The sequence below is a fragment of the Pongo abelii genome, chromosome 1, assembly GCF_028885655.2.
Source record: "Pongo abelii isolate AG06213 chromosome 1, NHGRI_mPonAbe1-v2.0_pri, whole genome shotgun sequence".
In the NCBI taxonomy this organism is placed as follows: Eukaryota; Metazoa; Chordata; class Mammalia; order Primates; family Hominidae; genus Pongo; species Pongo abelii.
This window is the reverse complement of record NC_071985.2, coordinates 110,312,078-110,334,993: the sequence shown is the minus strand read 5'-3', so window position 1 is coordinate 110,334,993 and position 22,916 is coordinate 110,312,078. Positions and strand designations below refer to the sequence as shown.

At 42.0% G+C, this 22,916-nt stretch overlaps 2 protein-coding genes across 2 annotated transcripts in view; one reads left to right on the top strand and one right to left on the bottom strand.

The window, feature by feature from the left end:
• LOC100447686 (neuroblastoma breakpoint family member 12) overlaps window positions 1-22,916 on the bottom strand; it is a 2,265,351-nt gene that overhangs the window by 1,857,412 nt on the left and 385,023 nt on the right.
• GJA8 (gap junction protein alpha 8) lies at window positions 930-12,601 on the top strand. Its single transcript, XM_002810338.4, has 2 exons — window positions 930-996; window positions 6,079-12,601. Exon 2 carries the CDS (start codon window positions 6,090-6,092, stop codon window positions 7,389-7,391), a length of 1,302 nt encoding a protein of 433 aa, XP_002810384.2. The 5' UTR covers window positions 930-996; window positions 6,079-6,089; the 3' UTR covers window positions 7,392-12,601.

Sequence of the window (22,916 nt, the reverse complement as noted above, 5' to 3'; positions counted from 1 at the left end):
TTGAGGCCAGCCTGGCCAACATGGTGAAACCTTGTCTCCACTAAAAATACGAAAAAAAAAATTAGCTGGGCGTGGTTGTGGGCGTCTGTCATCCCAGCTACTCAGGAGGCTGAGGCAGGAGAATAACTTGAACCTGGGAGGCAGAGGTTGCAGTGAGCTAAGATCGTAACATTGCACTCCAGCCTGGGTGGCAGAGCGAGACTCTGTCTCACACACACACAAAAATATAAAAATTAAAATAATTAATTAATTAATGTTAACCATATTCACCCTACAGCACTGCAGACCACCAGAACCCATTCCCCCTATCTAGCTGTGCTTTTGTATCTATTAGCAACATGCTCCCCATCCTTCCTTCCCCCACTACACTTCCCAGCCTCTAATATCCACAATTCTGCTGAAAGCTTTGAGAGACAAGAGCAAACCACCAATAAAAGATGAAACATGGTCCTTTGGAAAGGACCAACCACTCTTGGTGTGACTTAGGGCAGAGGGATTCACATAGCTGACCACTTACTGTCCCTACATCATTAAGATTCTCCAAGCTGATGATAAGGCCTTGGGAAAATGCCCCTAGGCTCATGCGCTCTGGAGAAATGCCAAAGGTTTACTGATGTACAGGCCCAGTCTGCTGCTAAAAGAAACTTTGGGAGGCACAGAAGCCCCATCTAAGCTTTCACACATCAGCTTTCCCCATACTCCTCCCCTCAGTGCCCAACACAGCTCTCCCATTCTCTCACTCCCATTGTTTCCCAAACATCCCTCCCTTCATAAAAGCTGTCTGGCTGGGAGCTTAAAATATTGCTGGACAGTAAAACCTACCCATCAGGGCCAATCCAGTCATATCTGCTCAGTCGTGCAGCACAGTAGGGGCGGGGTAGAGAAGTGGGAGGTGGGCTTTTAGGCAGCAAAGGAAAGAGACGAAAGTTGCCATTTTGCTGCTGAGCGCCAAGAGAGAAAGAGCACATATTTCTCCGTGGGACACTCCTTGTATTGGCAAGTTTTCCTTGGGTGATATTAGTTTGTAACCTTCCCCCAATTGTTCTTTCTCAGCCTAATCTAAGGGCCATATATAGGCTTCTCCAAAAGGAAAAAGTTTGCCAATAAGATTCAGTCTTGGGCTGGGATGGCTAGACTTACACTCCAACTCTGAAAACCCTCTTCAAGTTGACCTAAGAACTGGCAGAGGTTTGGAAGGGAGAGGAATGCTGGAATAATCGGCAGGATAGGGAAACAGAGATGTCCAAACTCAAACTACAATTTGACTTCTTAAGCTCTTTTCATGTCTACAGGAATCCACAGGGACCTAAACCAAGTATATGATATTTATGAAAAAGTTTTATGCCCTTTTCACTCAAATTCTACAATAGAAATAATAGTCACAATTATTGAATGCTGTGGGGGTAGCGGAGGCTTCGTGCTCAGCATTTTCCATGTTGGAGCATTTAATGGAGCACAGGAATGGATCTGGCTAAGGACCATAAAATTCCTCCTAGGAGCAGGTTCTGTTGTCTCTCTGTGAGAACTGCTGGCTAGTGGCTGTTCTAGAAACAAGAAAAGAGGCACTTTCCACTCGGTTACCAACCAGAGCGGTAAGTGGCCATTGAACGCTTTGGAGAACTTATTAATGAATGTATATGTGTTATTCTGCCTCTTCAAAACCAGAGGAGGGCTATGCTGTAATGAGCTTAGATCTGGAAGACCAGGGCTCACATCCTAGCTCTGCCCTCACTAGCTAAGCCCCTATCTTGGAGACTCATTTAACCTCCCAGCCTGTCTTTTTGTCTGGTAATGGGGATTGATAATGCCAAGTTCACTGGTTTTCAGACATCCATCTGGGGATCTGTCAGTTCTAGCTCAAGATGAAGGTTTCCACAACCTGTGACCAAAATGTGACATGATAAACTTAACAATGTAGTAAATGTTTCACCAAGTTAAGTGTGTTCAATTTAAAGGCTTGTCTTCTATTCTGAAGTTATGTCCTCTCTAGTTTTGTAGTGTTAAAATCCCCTTTTATGAAATGATGATGAAAATAGACTGTAGTTGTAGTTAGTGATTTAATAACTCTTTTTTTTTTTTTGAGACAGCGTCTCGCTGTGTTGCCCAGGCTGGAGTGCAGTGGTGTGATCTTGGCTCACTGCAGCCTCTACCTCCCGGGCTCAAGCAATTCTCCTGCCTCAGCCTCCCAAGTAGCTGGGATTACAGGTGCCCCACCACTGTGCCCAGCTAATTTTTGTATTTTTAGTAGAGACAGGGTTTCACCCTGTTGGCCAGGCTGATCTTGAACTCCTGACCTCAAGTGATCCTCCCACCTCGGCCTCCCATAGTGCTGGGATTACAGGCATGAGTCACCTTGCCCAGCCAATAACTCTTATTTTTATGTCCTTGTTTGGCAAAATAAGGAGTTGGTATCCTTATGTTGGTCACACTAGTTTGTTGTTATTATACTAGTCTGTGAAATCTAAGTCTGAGAACCACTGGCCTAGTTCACAGCTTGTTATGAGGACTGAAATAAGATATGTAAAAATGTATCACTTAGATCAAGGATAACCAAACATAAGGTATTATTTTAATCATTACCTCTAGCCATCATTTTCTGGTGGGATGTTCCTGGCCATATATAGACACCCTGGGGTTGGAGGCTTGAACTCTATCCATTTATTTTCCATCTGTAATAGGTCTGTTCACTAAATTTTCACAAGAAAATAAAACAGAGAATTATCTCTGAAAAAGAGAAGAGAAATATTCTTCCTTTGGTTCAGATTTCTCCCCGCTCCCACAGAACGCTTTGCTTCTCTGATCTGACTTCCTTTAAATTTTCACTGTTAGAAGTCAGGAAACCAATACATTTCCCTTCGCACCTCTAAAGTGTCTCTCCTTAACAGTACAGTAGGCCTGTTTCAACATCATGGGGTTGGAAAGATTGTGTCCTAAATTACAGTTTCTCTCCTTCAGTTATCACAAGAAACTGTAACTAGACATTTTAAAAAAATACAATCTTAGCATGGCGGCTTAGAGTATAGAAAAACACGGGCTTGTTTGGCTTTGGTTTCAAAATTACTAATGAGGTGGTCAGGAGCGACTTCTTGTGTCATGAACATGTATCATGACACTCCTGTCAAGAATTGTTGGCCTTCCAGTTTATATATTTGATCTCATACAAAATAAGCAGTTTTGTGTCTCAGACCAGCTGGTTGGGGATCAATTTACTATCCTTTTTGTTATTTACCATTTTTTGCAAGTTCATAATTTTTCTGCTGTTAGCTGTAGCAAGAGGACTGAAGTTCCTTGGTCTCTAGTATTCATATTACAGGAATTCGGGGATTAAGAATTTCAGATTTCAGAAAGATTACTATTAGAACCATGCACTGCTGTCTATGGAGCTCCCACTCGGTGAAGGGCTTTGTTCTGTGTTGTGATGGTTCACAAAAGATGAGACCAAAATGGTTCCTGCCCTCCAAAACCTTTTGATACTAAAGAGGGGGAAACAAGATTGGTTAACATACAGGACTGACAGCATGTGCTCATCACACACATTCATGTGGGTATGTGAGTGAAATACACTGTCAAAAATAACTGATATATCAATGAGGGTAAGTATTTGCAAGATAGTTAAGATTAAGTAAGATATTAGTAAGATAGTAAGATATTAGCCAAATCTTATAGAAGTACAATTATTCAAATTGCTGTTTTAACATAAATTTTAGAATGAACTATTTGATAAGAAATGAACTTTTTCCTGGCTCTGCCACCGGTGAGCTTTATGCTTGGGCTGCTTGCCTGATTGTGATGTTTCAGACCTATTTTCCAAAAGGCAATGGGAATGGCTACCACTCTTACCAGGGCAAGTACTAGACTTAACTATAGTCTGAAGAGTTAACAATAGATACATGTGGCTGGGATTGAGTTGCTGGTTCTGATTCCAAGCTGCTGTTTCCTTCCCCCTCTCCATTACTCATTTCTACAAGGAACTCTTCCCAATGCCAGACCCATGACTGGGGATGCCACAGCTGCTGTCACTTTTTCAGGAGAAGAGAAGCTGCTGTAGGATGCCCTGCCTGATTGGGAGCTTATGAGGCCTCAAGAGGAGGAGCACTCTCTGCTCTCCCACAAGAAGCAAACAGCTATTGTGCCTGCCCTGAAAGCACAGGCTGGACATTGCAGATGCCTGAGATTAGTATCCTGCCACCAGGTTCTGTCTGGCCAGACTCCAAATCACAGGTTGGAAATAGGCTTTTGTGTTTAACAAATATCACTGTGATTAAAAAACAATAGGCATATCCCTTTAGCCCCATAGGTTCCTGGGCCTATAGCATGGGGCATGGCTAGAAGAAGCCCAGAGCAAGATCCTCTAATGTGGGCTCTTGCCCTGGTCTGAGGGCAGTGATGAGTAAACTTTACAATTCTAGAGATGTTCAAGCTGGAGGAACAACTGTTCTCCATTGAGGTGGAAGTTTTGCTCATCATTCTTTATAGGTTACAGGTTTGCACTGGATGAATGACCCAGTTGCAAGCAGCTCCTTGTCAGCTCAATGCCATTTCCATTAGCCATTGCTGTGCTAGAGGCATTATATACCATCATGTTTAACGATGTTTTTTCTACAGACCAAATTTTTAACTCTATTAAAACAGCCATATGTTACAGACCCTGAAATATTTTCATTCCATAGGACACTAAAAGTGTCCTAGAAGACCTTCCTCATCCTGTGACATGATTCCTTCCCAAAGCATTCTCTCTGTTCTTTGGATTTAAAAGAGTAATAATAAAAATATACGGCCCTCAACGTGTAAAGCTATTAATAAGGGTTTCTAGATTTCAACCTGGAGAAGAGGAAACATAAATTAAGAGCACAGAAGTCAAAGAATTGTGTAGCTTTGATTGCAGGCAGTTTATCTCAATGGTGTGGTGGGAAGAACCTAGCCTTTGTGATCAAGCAAACAGAACTGCTTCTATTTAGCTGTCTAATCTTGGACAATATATTTAGCCTCTCTGAGCCTCAGATTTCTTTTTTCTTTTTTTTTCTTTTTCCTTTGAGACAGGGTCTTTCTCTGTTGCCCAGGATGGAGTATAGTGGCACAAATCAGGGTTCACTGCAACCTCGACCTCCCAGGCTCAAGCAATCCTCCTGGCTCAGCCTCCCAAGTAGCTGGGAACACAGGCATGCACCACCAAGCCCAGCTAGTTTTTAAAGTTTTTTGTAGAGATGGGGTCTCACTGTGTTGCCCAGGCTAGTCTCTATCTGCTGGGCTCAAGTGATTCTCTTGCCCTGGCCTCCCAAAGTTCTAGGATTACAGGCATGAGCCACTGTGCCTGGCCTTCAGTTTTCTTATTTGTTGGAATCAACTTAGTTAACAAATACTTATCAAGTTCTCACTGTGTGCTGGGCTGTATGTCAAGCATTGAGTATATAGCAGTAAATAAGATAGGCATGGCTCCTACCGTCATGGAAATTACAGTCTAGCAGGATCAAGTTAAATGAAATAATATAATGTCAAAGTTCTTTCCCAAAGTCGGTATTCAATAAATGTTAATCCCCTTCCACTTCCCTTCAAATATATGATCATTATATATTCTGACACCGTCAAACATTAAGATGGCCACAGACAATTTCATACATACAAGAATTGTGTTGGGAGTCCAGACACCCATAGTATAAGGTAACTCTTCAGCATTATGTCTCACGAAACTTAGATCAGTGTGTCGTCTTGATTTAAATCCATGTAACCAAGGGTTTCTATTTATGGTCAACAATGAATCCTTATTTTTGGTGGACTTTAAGGAATTATACAGATATGGCCTCATTGATGCTTTCAGACAATTTGTGAAGTGAATGAGAATAGGTATTATTATTATTAAACCCATTTTACAGATGAGGAAGCGGATGGAAGCACATTCTTTGGGGCCTTCTTTGTTCCCTAGTCCTAGTCTGCACAAAGGAAGTACTGGATAGACGCTGTGTGCACATTGACTGTTCTGGCAACTTGGAAAGGAGAGGTACCCCGCATTAGCAAAAACAGATATTGACTCAGGGTTGCATTGCGGCCGCTCAGCTCTTGCCTTCTCCCTCATTTCTTCAGGTGGGTGAGAAATGGGCGACTGGAGTTTCCTGGGGAACATCTTGGAGGAGGTGAATGAGCACTCCACCATCATCGGCAGAGTCTGGCTCACCGTGCTTTTCATCTTCCGGATCCTCATCCTTGGCACGGCCGCAGAGTTCGTGTGGGGGGATGAGCAATCCGACTTCGTGTGCAACACCCAGCAGCCTGGCTGCGAGAACGTCTGCTACGACGAGGCCTTTCCCATCTCCCACATCCGCCTCTGGGTGCTGCAGATCATCTTCGTCTCCACCCCGTCCCTGATGTACGTGGGGCACGCGGTACACTACGTCCGCATGGAGGAGAAGCGCAAAAGCCGCGAGGCGGAGGAGCTGGGCCAGCAGGCGGGGACTAACGGCGGCCCGGACCAGGGCAGCGTCAAGAAGAGCAGCGGCAGCAAAGGCACTAAGAAGTTCCGGCTGGAGGGGACCCTGCTGAGGACCTACATCTGCCACATCATCTTCAAGACCCTCTTTGAAGTGGGCTTCATCGTGGGCCACTACTTTCTGTACGGGTTCCGGATCCTGCCTCTGTACCGCTGCAGCCGGTGGCCCTGCCCCAATGTGGTGGACTGCTTCGTGTCCCGGCCCACGGAGAAAACCATCTTCATCCTGTTCATGTTGTCTGTGGCCTCTGTGTCCCTCTTCCTCAACGTGATGGAGTTGGGCCACCTGGGCCTGAAGGGGATCCGGTCTGCCTTAAGGAGGCCCGTAGAGCAGCCCCTGGGGGAGATTCCTGAGAAATCCCTCCACTCCATTGCTGTCTCCTCCATCCAGAAAGCCAAGGGCTATCAGCTCCTAGAGGAAGAGAAAATCGTTTCCCACTATTTCCCCTTGACCGAGGTTGGGATGGTGGAGACCAGCCCATTGCCTGCCAAGCCTTTCAATCAGTTCGAGGAAAAGATCAGCACAGGACCCCTGGGGGACTTGTCCCGGGGCTACCAAGAGACACTGCCTTCCTACGCTCAGGTGGGGGCACAAGAAGTGGAGGGCGGGGGGCCGCCTGCAGAGGAGGGAGCCGAACCCGAGGTGGGAGAGAAGAAGCAGGAAGCAGAGAGGCTGACCACGGAGGAGCAGGAGAAGGTGGCCATGCCAGAGGGGGAGAAAGTAGAGACCCCCGGAGTGGAGAAGGAGAGTGAAAAAGAAGAGCTGCAGTCGGAGAAGGTGTCAAAGCAAGGGCTGCCAGCTGAGAAGACGCCTTCACTCTGTCCAGAGCTGACAACAGATGATGCCAGACCCCTGAGCAGGCTGAGCAAAGCCAGCAGCCGAGCCAGGTCAGACGATCTAACCGTATGAAGTGATGCCAAAGAAAAAAAAACGCCCAAGCTTACATAGGGCAAGATGAAAGGAAAAGGTGCCAACATGATCTGAATCTTCTGTCTCCTGTCCTCCCACCAGCCCCTGGTTGGACAGGCACTGCAGCAGGGCAGTGCACGCCAGGCAACTCTAGGAAACAGTCTTTCCCACATCCAGCATAAGGGCTCCCAAGATAAACCCATCGACCCACTAAAGTTCCCCAGTCTCATAGGACTACCCCCCTCCTCCAACCCCAACAGCTATGGGGGACTCTTCTTTCATCCCCATTTCTCCATAGAAACCCTTAAATCGGAATTGGGGTTGCCTCATAGCCTTTTACCCGTCTTGTCGCAAGCTCACTAAGCCAGAATCTATCATCCCAGCATTTCTGAAGCAGATACCATGTGACCATATTTCAGGGATCCAGACTCAAAAGCCTACAGAATACAGACAGGTGACATAAATTGCAAGGCAGGCCTGTTCTAATGCAAGGGAGAGAATGGGGCTGTGAAAGTTGGAGAGCAGGGGCAGCTGCTGCTCACTTGCAGACAATGAGTACCATGAAGTGTTACCTGGTCTTTCTGATTTTTCAAGGGAAGCCAGAAATCCAACCTTTTTTTTAGACAGGCTCTCTGTTGCCCAGGCTGGGGTGCAGTGGCGCAATCTCAGCTCACTGCAGCCTCAACCTCCCAGGCTTAAGTGATCCTCTCACCTTAGCCTCCCAAGTAGCTGGGACTATAGGCACACACCACCACACCCAGCTAATTTTTGTATTTTTTGTAGAGATGGGGTTTCACCATGTTGCCTAGGCCGATCTCAAACTCCTGGGTTCAAGTGATCCACTACCTCAGCCTCCTATAATGCTGGGATTACAGGTGTATGTCACAGTGCCTGGCCTGTGAAATCTAAATTTTAATTGAAATTTTCAAAACTGTTAATGTTGGCAACTAAATTTTAAATACAACATGTAGACCAAATGAAATATGTGCAAGCCACATTTAACCTGTGAGGCACCAATTTGCAATATCAGCTTATGCTAATTAGCCCAGCTTTCCTATGGAATTGGTCTTATTATTTATGGTCTCAACTTGTTTCTGTGGCTCCCAAACCTTATTTCACTACTTTGGAGTGTTTTGTTTAAATCATCAGTCCAGGAGATATCTAAAGTTCTCACTGACCATTCTTTTGGCTCATTGTAGCCTCTGGGTTCTGAAGCAATTATATGCTTTGTATTGGTAGGAATTCTGCCCTGGGTACCATCAGAGAAAGAGAGCAAGTTGCCAAAACTCTCTCTGTGAAATCAAAAGGCTTTGAGGCCTGGTTGTAGTTTGTTTTTCCTGAAGCAAAGAAGATCCTTTCTTTACTCTCCTCTTGCAACATCAGTGCTCAGCCTAAAATCTATACCTTTTTTCATTAGTGACTAGAAGCAAGCCCAGTTTCGAGCTGGAGGATATCTGCTCACAGGCATGTCCTGGGAAGAGGCAGCTCTCAGGCCTTGTTCAGGCACAAGACATGATCAAAGGGCCATCAGGGTGGCACCAGAGGGAGCCTCTCACAAAGTGCGTGCTCACACAGCCAGGATCCCAAAGTGGAGTCTCAGGCCAAGCTTCATCCCTGGAAAGGACACAGAGGCTAAAGGGAACAAGAAGAATCTTGAAGTGCTCCTGTCCTCATATTCCCACAACTCACCCTCCTCAAACACAGAGTCTATTCAGGGGAAATCCTCATGTACACGTACATATTTCATACCAGGAGCAATTTTACCCTCAGCCAATCGATTTCCAGAGCAAGGAGAGAAAACTAAGATGGTTCACCTAAAGCAACACTATGCTTCATGGACTGCAGTGCCAAAGATAGGGTAGGAGGTATAGAAACCAAGTTGACATGGCAGGGACCTGGACAGGAGACCAGCAAGGGGCCCAAAAGAGATACTTAGAAAAACTGCCTTTGTTGTATCTTCTCAACCCCGATCAGCATCATCTCAAAAGTGTATCAATCCCCTTTGCTGCCCTCTGGTTACCACCTTCCTTTCAAGATATTCATTCAAGATATACCTTTCCAAAGCAGGCCTTTTCCAAAACTATTCCTCTCCCTTGACAAAATTTCCATTCCTTGGTGACCCATTCTAAAGCAAAGTAGTCTAAAAATGAAATTCATTCTAAGGTTTGATTGCTTGGTAACTACTCCTGGGAAAAAAATTGCATTTAAAAGAGAAAGACTAAAATATATTTTTACCTAGGTAACCCAAAGTGACAAACCTTCAGTGGAGGGATGTTGAATAGAAGAGGTACATTTATCTTGGAGGCACATGATTTTCTGGCTACTGCTTGATCTTACCCCTAGCAGGCAACGTTATTCCACACAGACTTTCTCCTATATGGTGAGAGAATTAACACAATCCGAGGCCTGAGAACCAGAGAGTGCATCCTTGACCCTAATGGCTGCACTATTGCTCCCATAGTTTTGTTCCTGAAGACGCATTTTAGGAAGAGCCTTATGAATAGCTTGATCATTACCAGAATAAAGTGTCTATCTCAACTACAGCCTGATACAAAAAAGAAAAAGAAAAACGATATCCTGTTCTAAGTAAAACTGCTGTTTGGTACCAGTTGTAGAAATGAGGAATACTGGTCTCCTTATCTCAGGTGGGACATAAGTGTGTGAGTGAGTGTCTTTCCTCAGATGAAGCAGCATCCTGTTTCAGTGAACGTACCCACACTGTCCCCACATTTTCCCTCTTAGTCTTCCCAATAAAAGGAGAAGCCTATTTAGGAAGAAAGACACAGGCGTCAAGGGGCTGCATTTTTTTTCTATTTCTGCCATTTAGTAGCTGTATCATTATTGTGCCTTGAGCTCTCTTTACTTCAGTTTTCTGTCTACAAACTAAAGCTGGCATTTGCCACCTACCTACATCCAGGGGTGTCCTAAAGATTGAGTTGGCTGCCAAGCATGAAGCCTGCTGAGTGGTACCATTCCCTGAGAGATTCTTCCAATAGCAGTGAGACTGGGAAGAAGGGCAGGTGGATGGTTTCCATCTGTCCCTCCAACCTGCCTCGTGGTTACCTGGTGAGTTTTTCAACATGAAATAGACACTCCAGAGATCACTTTTCTCAGAAGAGATTCAAAACAGAATCTTAACCCCATATGTTTAGTAGGAACCTGAGGCTCATTGACCTTAAGAAATGACTGGAGACAGATTGCCAATTACTTTCATCCTCTGAGAAAGAGGTCCCATCTTAAGCGGCCACACAAATGCAGCCAGTTTCCATTTAGAAGCAGCTGCATGTCTGTGGTAGTCTTTACTCTAGGCAGCTGCACCCCTCAGCATCTGTTTTGAGGCAAATAATTATGACTGAGTCAGGATTATAATCCCCATGGGCTTCATTATGTCCGGATTTTATTTCTACTCCTAGTCGGTCCCTTGTTAGATAAAAACCCTAGGGCACATGGACCTACCAATAAAAAGATGCATTAGACAGCGGGACATCAGCAGTACAGCTCCCTCCAGAGGAAAAGGGCTAATCACTTGATAGCAGTTCTAACACCACCATTAGGGGATATCTGTGACCAAGGATAGATGTACTCAAAGTCCAGTGAGAAAGTTTTGAGCCTGGCTGTGTAAACCCTGGCCTAGAGTTTTGGTCATTGTTAAAAAAAAAAAAGAAAAGAAAAGAAAAGAAAAAAGCCTGTCTGCTTTTCACCATGTCTTTGTCCCCTGCGACACAAGGAAGCATCCAGAACAGCACTGGACAGATATTCCTGAAGGTCTGTGTGACCTGGGGACCCACAAAGAACACTGACATTCAAGTCAGGGGTGTTGACTGCCCCTCCTGACTCTGGGTATTCCAAGATGCCACTTACCTGCTCTATGAGACAATTTTCTCTATGTTAGTTGAGGATGATAAGTTCTGCCCCTCCTTCACAAGATGTTATAGGTCTTTTTTAAAACTCACTAATATGGAAATAAATGGAAAAGTAAGAAGCCATCATCAAATTTTGTAAGACCATATTGTAAAATGTATACTGAAGCAGTGACAGTCATCACATTCAAATACTGCATAGATAGTTAACTAAGATACTGATAAAAAGTGAGCCATAACTAAAGTAAGGGAAATAAATTTGAAGGGGCAGCAGGTAGTCTTGAATTCCTAAGAATTATGGTACAAAAAAAGAATGTCTTTAATCACGAAAGAATTGGTTGCTGAAAGAGGTGCTAAAGGTACTTGGCTTAGTAGAGCTCACATATGGAGAAGCATCAACCCCTGAGATAATCTTTGACTCATGGCAGAAGGGGCTCCATGGATACGGAAAGAGCTGCATGCAGGAACTCTTCAGTCCAGGCCATGTGGAAGGCCTAGGACAAGATTGGTACAAACCGCTGCTCCTCTCCAGTTCCTGAGAAGAGTCATTAGGCATGCTCTAAGTAAGAATGAGAACACCACCCCAACTGCATGTCCCATTCCATTCCCCCAGCCTCCTCTTCTCTCCTTTCCCTGACCATGATTTACCCTCTAGGCATATCGTATGCAAATATTGCACAACCCAGCTTACCAAAGTTTAGATGAGAAAGGTTTGCCTGGTTGGAAGAAAAACTCTTCTGAGTGTAAATACAATCTGTAAAACTAGTAAGTGTGTACCTAGAAGTGATAGCGAAATAGGCAGGGAGACTTTCCCCTTTTGCAATTATTGTATTATAACTAAATGTGTACTTGGGGAAGGGAGGAGAAAAAGGAAAAAAAATTCTTGGTTCAGCAGTTGGGTAAGAGGAAAGAAAAACTTTTATGAAAGACAGTTCACTCTCCACTGCTCTAGACATTGCAGCTCCCAGAGCCAAGAAAAAGTGGTATTCAGCTCTGGCAGTAGCCACCAAGTTGCAGTGGGACATCCCATAGTCTCCAACGCCACTGCTTTCTGGAAGTTCTACAGAGCAGACAAAGAAGATTCTAAAAGAATTCATAAGGTTGCCTGAAGGGAAAAGTAGATGGCCCCATGGCCTTTTTCTGCAATTTTTTCATCTATGAAACAAAGTGGTAAAGACAGTTTGTTATGAAGCACATTCATAACAAACTTCCTGGGGAAATCTCTGGCAAAAGAGAGATGCATTATTGGGATGGTGGTCCTGTATTCTCCAACCTTCCATATCCTTGTGCCAGAGCTAATAGTCGTGTGTTAGACTGTTACAAAACAAATAAAATTAACTTGACTTTTCACCATCTTTGTTTTTTCTTTTTACGTGTCAGCTGAACTAGACTGTGAAGAGACTGCCTCAGTTTCTAGTTATTTTTCCTTTGGAGTTGAGGGCCTAGAAAACAAGGCGAGTGGGGTAAAGGGGGTGAGGGTGGTATGTTAGTAAATGTTCAACCACCACCTCTCTCCAGGGTAAAGAAGGCCGACTTTGTAGTGTTTGCCAATTTCCTTGGTATAAATTATCCCACTGCCACCAATTTCAAGCTACCAACCTAATGTCACTGAATGCAGAGTTGGGAAGATGTGCAGTAGCATAACATGATAAAGTTTTCCACCATACGATGGATGTGTACCATTCAGTAGGTATAAATAACCTCAAGAACATAGATGATAGTAAAATAATTAGGAAGTGATCAGCTTTGAATATTTATTACCTTTGTGTTTCATATCTTTTTTGTTTAAATTTATATAACATAATTGTTAATAATGACTGTTCTTAACAAATGACTCACAGAATTCCTGAAAATTTAGCAAATGACTCTTGTCAGCCAGTACACACCAGTTCCAACACACCACTGAGTGGGATGGAAGAGAATCTGATTCAGAAAGAGCATGAAAACTTTCTTGATCAATTGAGATTTGGTCCATTTTTTTTTCCTCTCTTTCACTACACAAATCTCAGGAAAAAATAAAAGGTATATTTGTTTGGACTATGGAAAGGTGCAATAGAATGATATTTGTTCTCTTCCATGTCAATGAGAACTACAGAAAGAGTTAACTTTGTTCATTACAGGTAAAAATAAACTGATAACAAAATAAAATTAGCCAAAAGCTTCTGTCTGGGATTTATCATGTCATTTCTCTGATCATATTCCTTCGATAGCTCTTCATTGCCTACCCAATAAATTCTAGATTTTTTTAACATGACTTACGAAGCCCTTTATTACTGACTCCAACCCACCTAGAGACTATGTCTGTTTTTACCTGACCAGAATCTATTCTCCCTTCTTTTATAGTCTCCATTTCACCTATGGGAAACATCCTTCCTCAATTAGATGTAGTCTTAGTGAACCCTTAGTCATGTTAACCCAGCATCCCCTGGTCAAGGGTCAGGTTTTTGGACCCAAATGGGCCAGTCACTCTCTCCTTGGAATGTGAATCTTGAATAAGAGTAACAAAGAAACTGAAAATTGGTTGGAATTCATTTATCTTGGCAGAAGCTCCAGAAGAAAAATTCACAATTAGTTTCTGCTTACCTAGATTTCCAGGAGATGTTTGGCTCCACATTTTTCAGATCTTGGTTCTTTAGCCTTCCTTCAATTTGCTAAGCTACCTAAGCTACCTCAGAGTTCCTTTTTATTTTTTTATTTAACGTAGCCAAAATCATCTCCGTTGCTTGCCAGCACAGCCCGACTAGTACACCACCTTTCTAGCCTCACCTCCCACATTTGTCTACACATAACTGTGCCCCAGCCTTACAGAACCATTGGCCAGTCCCCAATATGGACAGTCCTGGCAGATCATGATGAAAGTCGTGTTGTTTCAGGACTCTGTGCTCTGTCCTGCCTTTTTCCTACTGTCAGCTTCTTCTTATCCTATGAGAGTCAGCTCAGTTGTCTTTCTCTTTATGAAATTTTACAAACTTCCCAAGAAAAGTCAGTTGCCCACACCTTTGTGGTCCCTCAGTACTTTTGTGCCCTTCTATCATAGCACTTACTAAATTGTTGTATTTACTTGCTTTTCTCCCATCTGACTGCAAGCAACTTTAGGACAGAGATTTTATCCTATATCACTGAATATTCAGTAGTTAGCACAGTGCCTGGAACGTTGTAATGTTTGCTGAATGAATGAATGATTAGTGAGACAGCTCCCAGGGCAGGAAGAAGATAATCAGCCAAGCACTCCCCAGCAATAGAGCAAGTTGACACTACACAGGCATGTATCTGAGGAAGAGGTTCCCTGAAGGTCCCAGGAGTTCCAGGCTTGAAAGCAAGCAAACTTTCTTTGTCATAAATAAAGGAAGAAAAAGATATTTTCATATGAATTACTGGATGTTGTCACCTAGAGCAACCCCAGAAGCCACATATTAAAGATAGCATCCTTATGTTAAAGATGCTGTCACCCAGAGCAACCTTGGAAGCCATGTTATGAAGATGTCAGTTTTTGAACAGTTGTCGATCAGAGGGCTTCCCACCCTGCAAATTCCCATTAATTGGACTTTTAGACCTTACGTGAGATGAAAAATTAACTTTTATTATATTAATCCACTCAGATGTCAAGATTTATCTGTTACGGTACTTAGCATTATCTATTTACAGAAATTGGTACATTGAGGTTAGGTGTGATTGTAACAAAAACCTAAAATATGTGGCTTAAAAGTCAGTGAGTGGTAAAAAACAAAAATCAAAGCCTACAAAGATGGAGACCCAGGTTTGTACTATGCAAATATTTAATAAAAATATTACTTGCAATGACTTGTGTATTTGTTGTATATTGCTGTGTAACAAATCACTCTAAAACTTAGTGGGTTAAAACAACAAGCATATCTTATCCCTCACAGTTTCCGTAGGTCAGGAATCCTAGAGCAGCTTGGGTGGGGTCTGTCGGAAGATGGCAGTCAAATATAGGTGGGACCTTCAGTTATCAGAGGTTTGACTAGGATGGTAGGATCCACTCATTCACACGGCTGCACAACTACCAAGTTAATGCTGGCAAGTTGGTTTCTCTCCACTTGGGCCCCTCCATGGGGCTGCTTGAGTGTCCTTATGACCCAGTAGCTGGTTTCCCCCAGAGAAAGTGATTCAAGAGACAAAGCAGAAAATTCAATGTCTTTTATGACCTAACCTTGGAAGTCAATTACCATCGATTCCATCGTATTCTGTTGGTCATTTTCTGTCAGACTGCCCTGACCACTGTGGAGAGAATAAACTAGAAAGAAGAAAGATTTAAGGCAAAGACATCAATTTTGGCTCTTTTTTCTGTTTCAATGATTTCATTGTACGTATAATATGCATTGTAATCTGCTCTAAATGCTTCTGTTCAATTGTCACCATAAAGGAAGCCCTCATCCGAGGATAATGTGTGGTCATGACCCCTTTGGCCAGGACAGTTTTTGTGTCCTCTTTTTTTCTTTTCCTCCAGCATCTGTTTTTTTCTGATACTCAGCTTTCCTGAAAACTGTTTAGTATTTCTAATTCATCCAAGTTTTCCAGTTGTATTTTTCTTTCTCATCTGCTGCAGTTTTCATCTTTAAACTAGCTAGATCTGTAGATGGAAGAAACAATGAGGTACCTCTAAAATTGAGTTAGATCAATGTAACCAACAGAAAATGATGCGATTAGATAAACACAAGAGACCTGAGCCAATGGAATATAACTAAACAATTAAAAAAACTCAATAATATCTATAGGGCAGACATTATGACGGGGAATGTCGTTATGATATTACAACAATTGTTCATCTCTCTAAGATCTCTCAGATCAGAAGGTCAACTTTCTCCAATTTTTTTTCATAATTGTATCAGCCTATTGCACTAAATTCTAGGACAACTCTATATTTTTCTTGAATTATAGTTTACTTGTCTTCCTTTAAATTTTTTTTTTTTTTTTTTTGAGACGGAGTCTCGCTCTGTCGCCCAGGCTGGAGTGCAGTGGCTCGATCTCGGCTCGCTCACTGCAAGCTCTGCCTCCCGGGTTCACGCCATTCTCCTGCCTCAGCCTCCTGAGTAGCTGGGACTACAGGCGCCCGCCACCACGCCCGGCTAATTTTTTGTATTTTTTAGTAGAGACGGGGTTTCCCTGTGTTAGCCAGGATGGTCTTGATTTTCTGACCTCGTGATCCACCCGCCTCGGCCTCCCAAAGTGCTGGGATTACAGGCGTGAGCCACCACGCTCAGCCAAATATTTTTTAGAAATTTACTTATCCAATAGTCAAAGAGGATTCTTCTTTACATTTTTATTAATTCTGTTGACCTAATTTTACTGTGTCTAGTCAGGTCCTATACTTATTCTGGGATGGATGAGATTCTCAGTTTTATAGATAGGTAATAGACAGGGAAAATAACAACAACTAGACAGAGAATAACCTGGTGTCTGTGGAAGGTTTCAGAGACATGAGAAGAAAACAATAAACACCAAAAGTAAAAGAATGGCATAATCTCAAAAAATCTTTACTTAAAAAAATAAAAATGTATTTAAAATCTGTTTGTACTCTCAAAAAAAAAAGGGTTAAAGAAAACACGGACTCTATAAAACAATACATGGAACACAAGATAATAAGGTACTAGATTGAATTGTAAAAGGAGCTGGCAGAGTTAGCAAACAATGCCACAGCAGAATTTAAAGAATAAAGAGCAGAATTAGCAATACATAATACCAAATCAATTTTGTAAAGAATCAATATCAGAAATTCTCCCAAATGCCAAAAGAAAGGACAAAGAGATGAAAATTATCAAAGAAGAAATAATAGATATGGAGGAAAGACAATACAAATCCAACACATGGATATCGATGCTCCTGAAGAAAAGTCAGGACAAGTGAACCGTAAGCTCTAAAGATACAATAGAAGGAAATTTTCTTGAGCCGATAAAAGACCTAAAATTGCAAATTGGAAGGGATTCATCATGCACCAGGGAAAAAATCTAGATAAATTTTGATTTGCAAGTATAAAGACATAATTCTATAATTTAGAAATGTAATAGAACAACCCCTGCAATGGTTTTTGTACCACTATTGAACAGCTATGTTTTCACATTCTTGTCTGCTTGTAAACATAGAGTAGGATCATACCTCTCTCAATAGGAGGTGAGGCTTCCTTGAAGATAATAGATATTTCAAATGTCAACTGCTGAAAAGAGAAAGATTCTAAGATGAGAAAAGAGAATTTGGAAGGTGGGCCTTAAACAGGAACAAAAGGGAATTCCTTTCTCTAAGCCTCATACTCTTGAGCCTACAATCCAAAGAGTCATAATATGCTCACTAGTGCTTCCAAAAAAAGAAGGGAAAATGGCATCTGCCATATGGAGGCAAGCTAGGAACTAAGTTGGAGAGTTAATGAGTTAATATAAGTCAAGATCTTAAAACAGAATGTGGTAAGCATTCCACAAATGTTAGCTATCATCACCTTCATAATTATCATTCTATGTGATATGATTACTGTGATTTAGCATAGCCTTATTATTATTATTGAGACAGTCTTGCTCTGTCACCCATGCTGGAGTCCAGTGGCACAATCTCAGCTCACTGCAACCTCCGCCTCCTGAGTTCAAGCAATTCTCCTGCCTCAGCCTCCAGAGTAGCTGAGACTACAGCTGCATGCCACCATGCCTGGCTAATTTTTGTGTTTTTAGTACAGACTGGATTTCACCCTGTTGGTCAGGCTGGTCTCGAACTCCTGACCTCGTGATCCACCCACCTTGGCCTCCCAAAGTGCTGGGGTTACAGGCATAAGCCACTGCGCCCGGCCTAGTCTTATTATTAAATGATATACCTTAGACTCAGCTTTGATAGCGATTTAAGGAAAGGGTTTATGTGGTCTGGAGGGTAAAGGAGAGAGATTCCTCCTCTCCCTCAGAGGCCACTGTTGGTCATAGGGATGAGTAATAGCTCAAAAGGGAAAGGGAAGCTGGAGTGAGCATAAGGAACCAAAAACTCATGGCTCTCAGTTCCAGCCAACCCTCTCAATGTGGCGCTAGTCCTTCCAGTGCCAACTGTGGATGAACAGAGCATTTATCAAGTTACTTACAAAGGAAAAAAACCATCAGGCTGGCATCATACTTCTCCATAACACACTAAATTTCAGAAAAGAAAAGATTATCCACAGAATATTGCGGATGAAAAACTTAAGCTGAAAACTCCACAACAAGCCAAATTTCATTCATGTGTGAAGCCAATTGAAAGTCACTCTCAATTATGCAAAAGCTCAAAATACCTGCAAACCCTTCTTTAAAGAAAAAATGTATTTCATAAGCCTATATATATATATATATTTTTTTTTTTTTTTTTTTTTTTTTTGAGACGGAGTTTTACTCTTGTTGCTCAGGCTGGAGTGCAATGGCGTGATCTTGGCTCATTCAACCTCCACCTCCCGGGTTCAAGAGATTCTCGTGCCTCAGCCTCACGAGTAGCTGGGATTAGAGGCGTGTGCCACCACACCTGGCTAATTTTTGGATTATTACTAGAGACAGGGTTTCCCCATGTTGGCCAGGCTGGTCTCGAACTCCTGACCTCAGGTGATCTGCCCACTTCAGCCTCCCAAAGTGCTGGGATTACAGGCATTAGCCACTGCGCCCGCCCAAGAGAAATATTTTTTAAAAGAATTCAAGGCTCAAGAATAGTGGCTCATACCTGTAATCCCAACATTTTGAGAGGCAGAGGTGGGAAGACTGCTTGAGCCCAGGAGTTTGAGACTAGCCTGGGCACATTGTAAGACCCTGTCTCTACAAAAATTTAAAAATTAGCCAGGCATGGTGGCATATGCCTATAGTCCCAGCTACTTGAGAAGCTGAGGTGGGAAGATCACTTGAGCCCAGGAACTACAGTGAGCTGTGACCATGCCACTGCACTCCAGCCTGAACAACAAAGTGAGATGCTGTCTCAGAAAAAAAAAAAAAAAAAGAAAGAAATCAAGAAGGCAAAGTATGAAAGAGACTGATGATGAATACTGAAGACATTTAAGCTTAAATTGAATTAAATGTAACTATTTTAAGTATAATTACAAAACAGAATACAAATATCATAAATAATCCTTAACAAAAATATATTTTTAAAGTAAGGTTTAAAATCCCAGATTACACCAACATAAACTTGGGTACTGTGTGGGGTGAAGGGAGTAACAAGGAGAAATGTGAGAAAGTAGAAGTGTCCTGGTATTCTCAACGTACAAAGATATTATTTTATTCTCTACGTTAGTAATAAGAAAAATATAAAGTTGTGTGTGTTATTTTAAAACAAAATGCATGCCTTCCAGATTACTAGGAAACAAAACAAGAAACAAGGACTACACAGTCCATATAGTAAAAAGAAGAAAAAAACAGAAAAAAAGCAAAAATCAAGACCAAACACACAAAATACTAGAGCAGAATCATTAAATCAAACCAAAATATTGATATTTATTAATATAAAATATAATATGCAACAAAGACATACTATGAATAATTTTGCACTGAAAAATAAGGCATTGGACTGTATGAAGCTCTCAGAAATACATGGAGATATGGACAGAAAAACAGTAGCGATAAAAGATTTCAGTCCTTGACGAATTGATAGACGACAAAAATAGAGAGGACCTAAATGTAATTTACAAGTCTGATTTAATGGATATGTAATGAAATGTTAAACAAAATATTTCCTGTGTCTTGGAGTTTCAGTAAGGCTACATAACCAAGGACAATAAATGCTCAATGTCTATACTCTCTAAAAAGTGGTACAAAGCACAATCTAGAATTGCTTAAAAAAAAAAAAAGTAGCCCCCAAACGGTCTTGCAACTCCTAGCTCACAATCCACCTCTGGGTTATTTAAGAGAAAGATAAGGGTTAACTGATAGGAGCAGTCTTTGAAGAGAGTTGTCAGACTAGCAGAAAGAGCTGTGGTGTTTCTCACCCCCTTCCCTCACTCCCCTCCAAGTGAGGGGCTCAAGGAAAACCCCTGAGAGTTTCTGGGAAGCACTTGCTGGGAGGGAGGCCTAACCTCTTTCTCACTAGTCATTAGCAGCCTATTGGTCTGCAGAAGTTCACAGGCTCACCTCCGGCTACCACAGTAGCCAAGCTTGCAGGACCTTGATGTGTGTCCTCAGAATTTGCTGGAACACAGACACAGTGACCTCCCTTGCCCAGGGAAAATTGGAGGCTTGAATAAGTGTTTCTTGTGGGCCAAATTCTTCACCATCATATTATTTTATTATAGTAAACACCACCAAAAAAAAAAAAAATAGAAAAGGTAGATTGGTTAAGTTACTCATGACATAACCATATGATGGAATGTTATTGAGTCAATAAAAATGCTATAAAGTCTTTGGCATGAGAAAATATTCATAATATACATTTTTTTGAGACAGGGTCTCACTCTGTCACCCAGGCTGGAATGCAGTGGTGCAATCACAGATTATTACAGCCTCACCCTCATAGGCTCAAGCAATCCCCACACTTCAGCCTCCAGAGTAGCTGGGATTACAGGTGTGCACCACCATGCCAGGCTAATTTTTTTTTTTTAATAGAGACACGGTCTCCTAATGTTATCCAGGTTGGTCTCAAACTCCTGGGCTCAAGTAATCCTCTCACTTCAGCCTCCCAAAGTGCTGGGATTACAAGTTTTAGCCACCATGCCTGGCCTATAATATATTTCTTTTTTTTTGTTGTTTTTTGTTTGTTTGTTTGTCTTTTGTTTTTTAGACAAAGTCTTGCTCTGTCACCCAGGCTGGAGTGCAGTGGCACAATCTTGGCTCACTGCAACCTCCGCCTCCCAGGTTCAAGCAATTTTCCTGCCTCAGCCTCCCAAGTAGGTGGGATTACAGGCATGTGCCACCATGCCCAGCTAATTTTTGTATTTTTAGTAGAGATGGGGTTTCACCATGTTGGCCAGGCTGGTCTCAAACTCCTGACCTCAAGTGATCCATCCACCTCGGCCTCCCAAAGTGCTGGGACTACAGGCGTGAGCCACCATGCCCAGCCCCATAATATATTTCTAAAATGAAATATAATGAAAACTATGTAACAACATAGTATGCTCATTGTCTTAGTTCAAGCTACTATAACAAGATACCATACATTGGGTGTCTTCAACAACAAACTTTTTGAAATTTTTTATTCTTAAATTTTGTGGGTGCATAGTAGGTGTATATATTTAACAAACATTTATTTCTCATGGTTCCAGACGCCAGAAGTCCAAGATCAGGGTGCCAGCATGGTCAGTTCTTGGTGAGGGCCCTCCTTCTGGTTCACAGACAGCTGCCTTCTCACCATATACTCACCTGTCAGAAAGAGAGTGTGCTGGTCCTTCATCTCCTTGGAAGGGCACAAATCCCATCATGGGGCTTCACTCTCACGACCTCATCTAAACCTAATCAGCTCCTAAAGGCCCCTCCTCCAAATACTATTACATCGGGAACCAGGGCTTCAACATATGCATTTTGGGGGTACACAAACAGGATCCGTTTTTTCAATATTGGATCACAAGGAGTCCATAGCACTCCTTGTGATCCAGTTTTTGGAAAATCAAAAGGTATATGTGCATTGGTGTGGGTATGCATCACGTTAACCAAGAATAAGAATGAATATCCCAGACTTTTAAAATACGCCAGTGTTGTACTCCTTTGCAACTGTCTTAACGTGATGGTGGCAAATCTCAATCCAGTGGTAAAGGTGGGCACTTCTTTAAAATAAGCGAATGTCCCTGCTGGTAGTTATCCCAAGAAGAAGTTAGTCCTGGAGCAAGAAGTGGTGGGGTAGTAGGGAGAGCTTTCTGCTCTGCCTGAGCACAGATGGCAGGGGACCAGAAGTTTGGAACAGTTCATACAATAAGAATATGAACATCCTTTACTTTGAACTTCAACTAATATATTCCATTTAAAATTTAATCTCTAAACATTCTTCCCCTTTGTTCACAAAATATATGGATCAAATTCATTCTGCATGATAATTATATTAACAGAGAATCCCAAAATTAGTTTTAATAAATGGAAAAAGTTGGTGTTATATATTTCAAATAATGCCACTGAATCTTTCCAAATTTGGGAGCTCTACAATCGTCAGTTTTTTCAGTATAACTTGAATAATTGACAAACAAAACTTTTAAATATACGTTTATAAATATTAATAAATAAATATACATTGAAACTAATTAACAATGAAGGAAAACTGAATGTAAACTCAGAATAATAATAATAATGGGTAAAAATTATTGCATACTTACTATAAAGTGCTTATTTTCCTGAGGGCTTTATGTATATTAATCTTCATAATAGCCTTATGAAATAAGGTACTATTACTATCTCTATTTTTAGATGAGGAAACTGAAGTACAGAGAGTTTAGTAACTTGCATAAAACCACACGACTATTTAATCTTCTTTATTCCTCAGGAACACGGCTTTAAGAACAACCAAGCACTTGATACAGAGTTAACTCTAACTCATATGAACCAATCAAGGCCCTGGACAGGGCGGTGCATACCAGGTCAGCACCAAGGTCAATATATCCAAAATGAGATTGTATAAGAGGAAAGGACTGGAATGCACCTCCAAGAAGGTCTGGAAAAGTGAGAATCAACTAGGGAAGAGGTTCAAAGTAGACTCAAGGAAGATGAAGGGGAATTCTTAAGCCAAAGCGCAAGTGGTTGGAAAGATT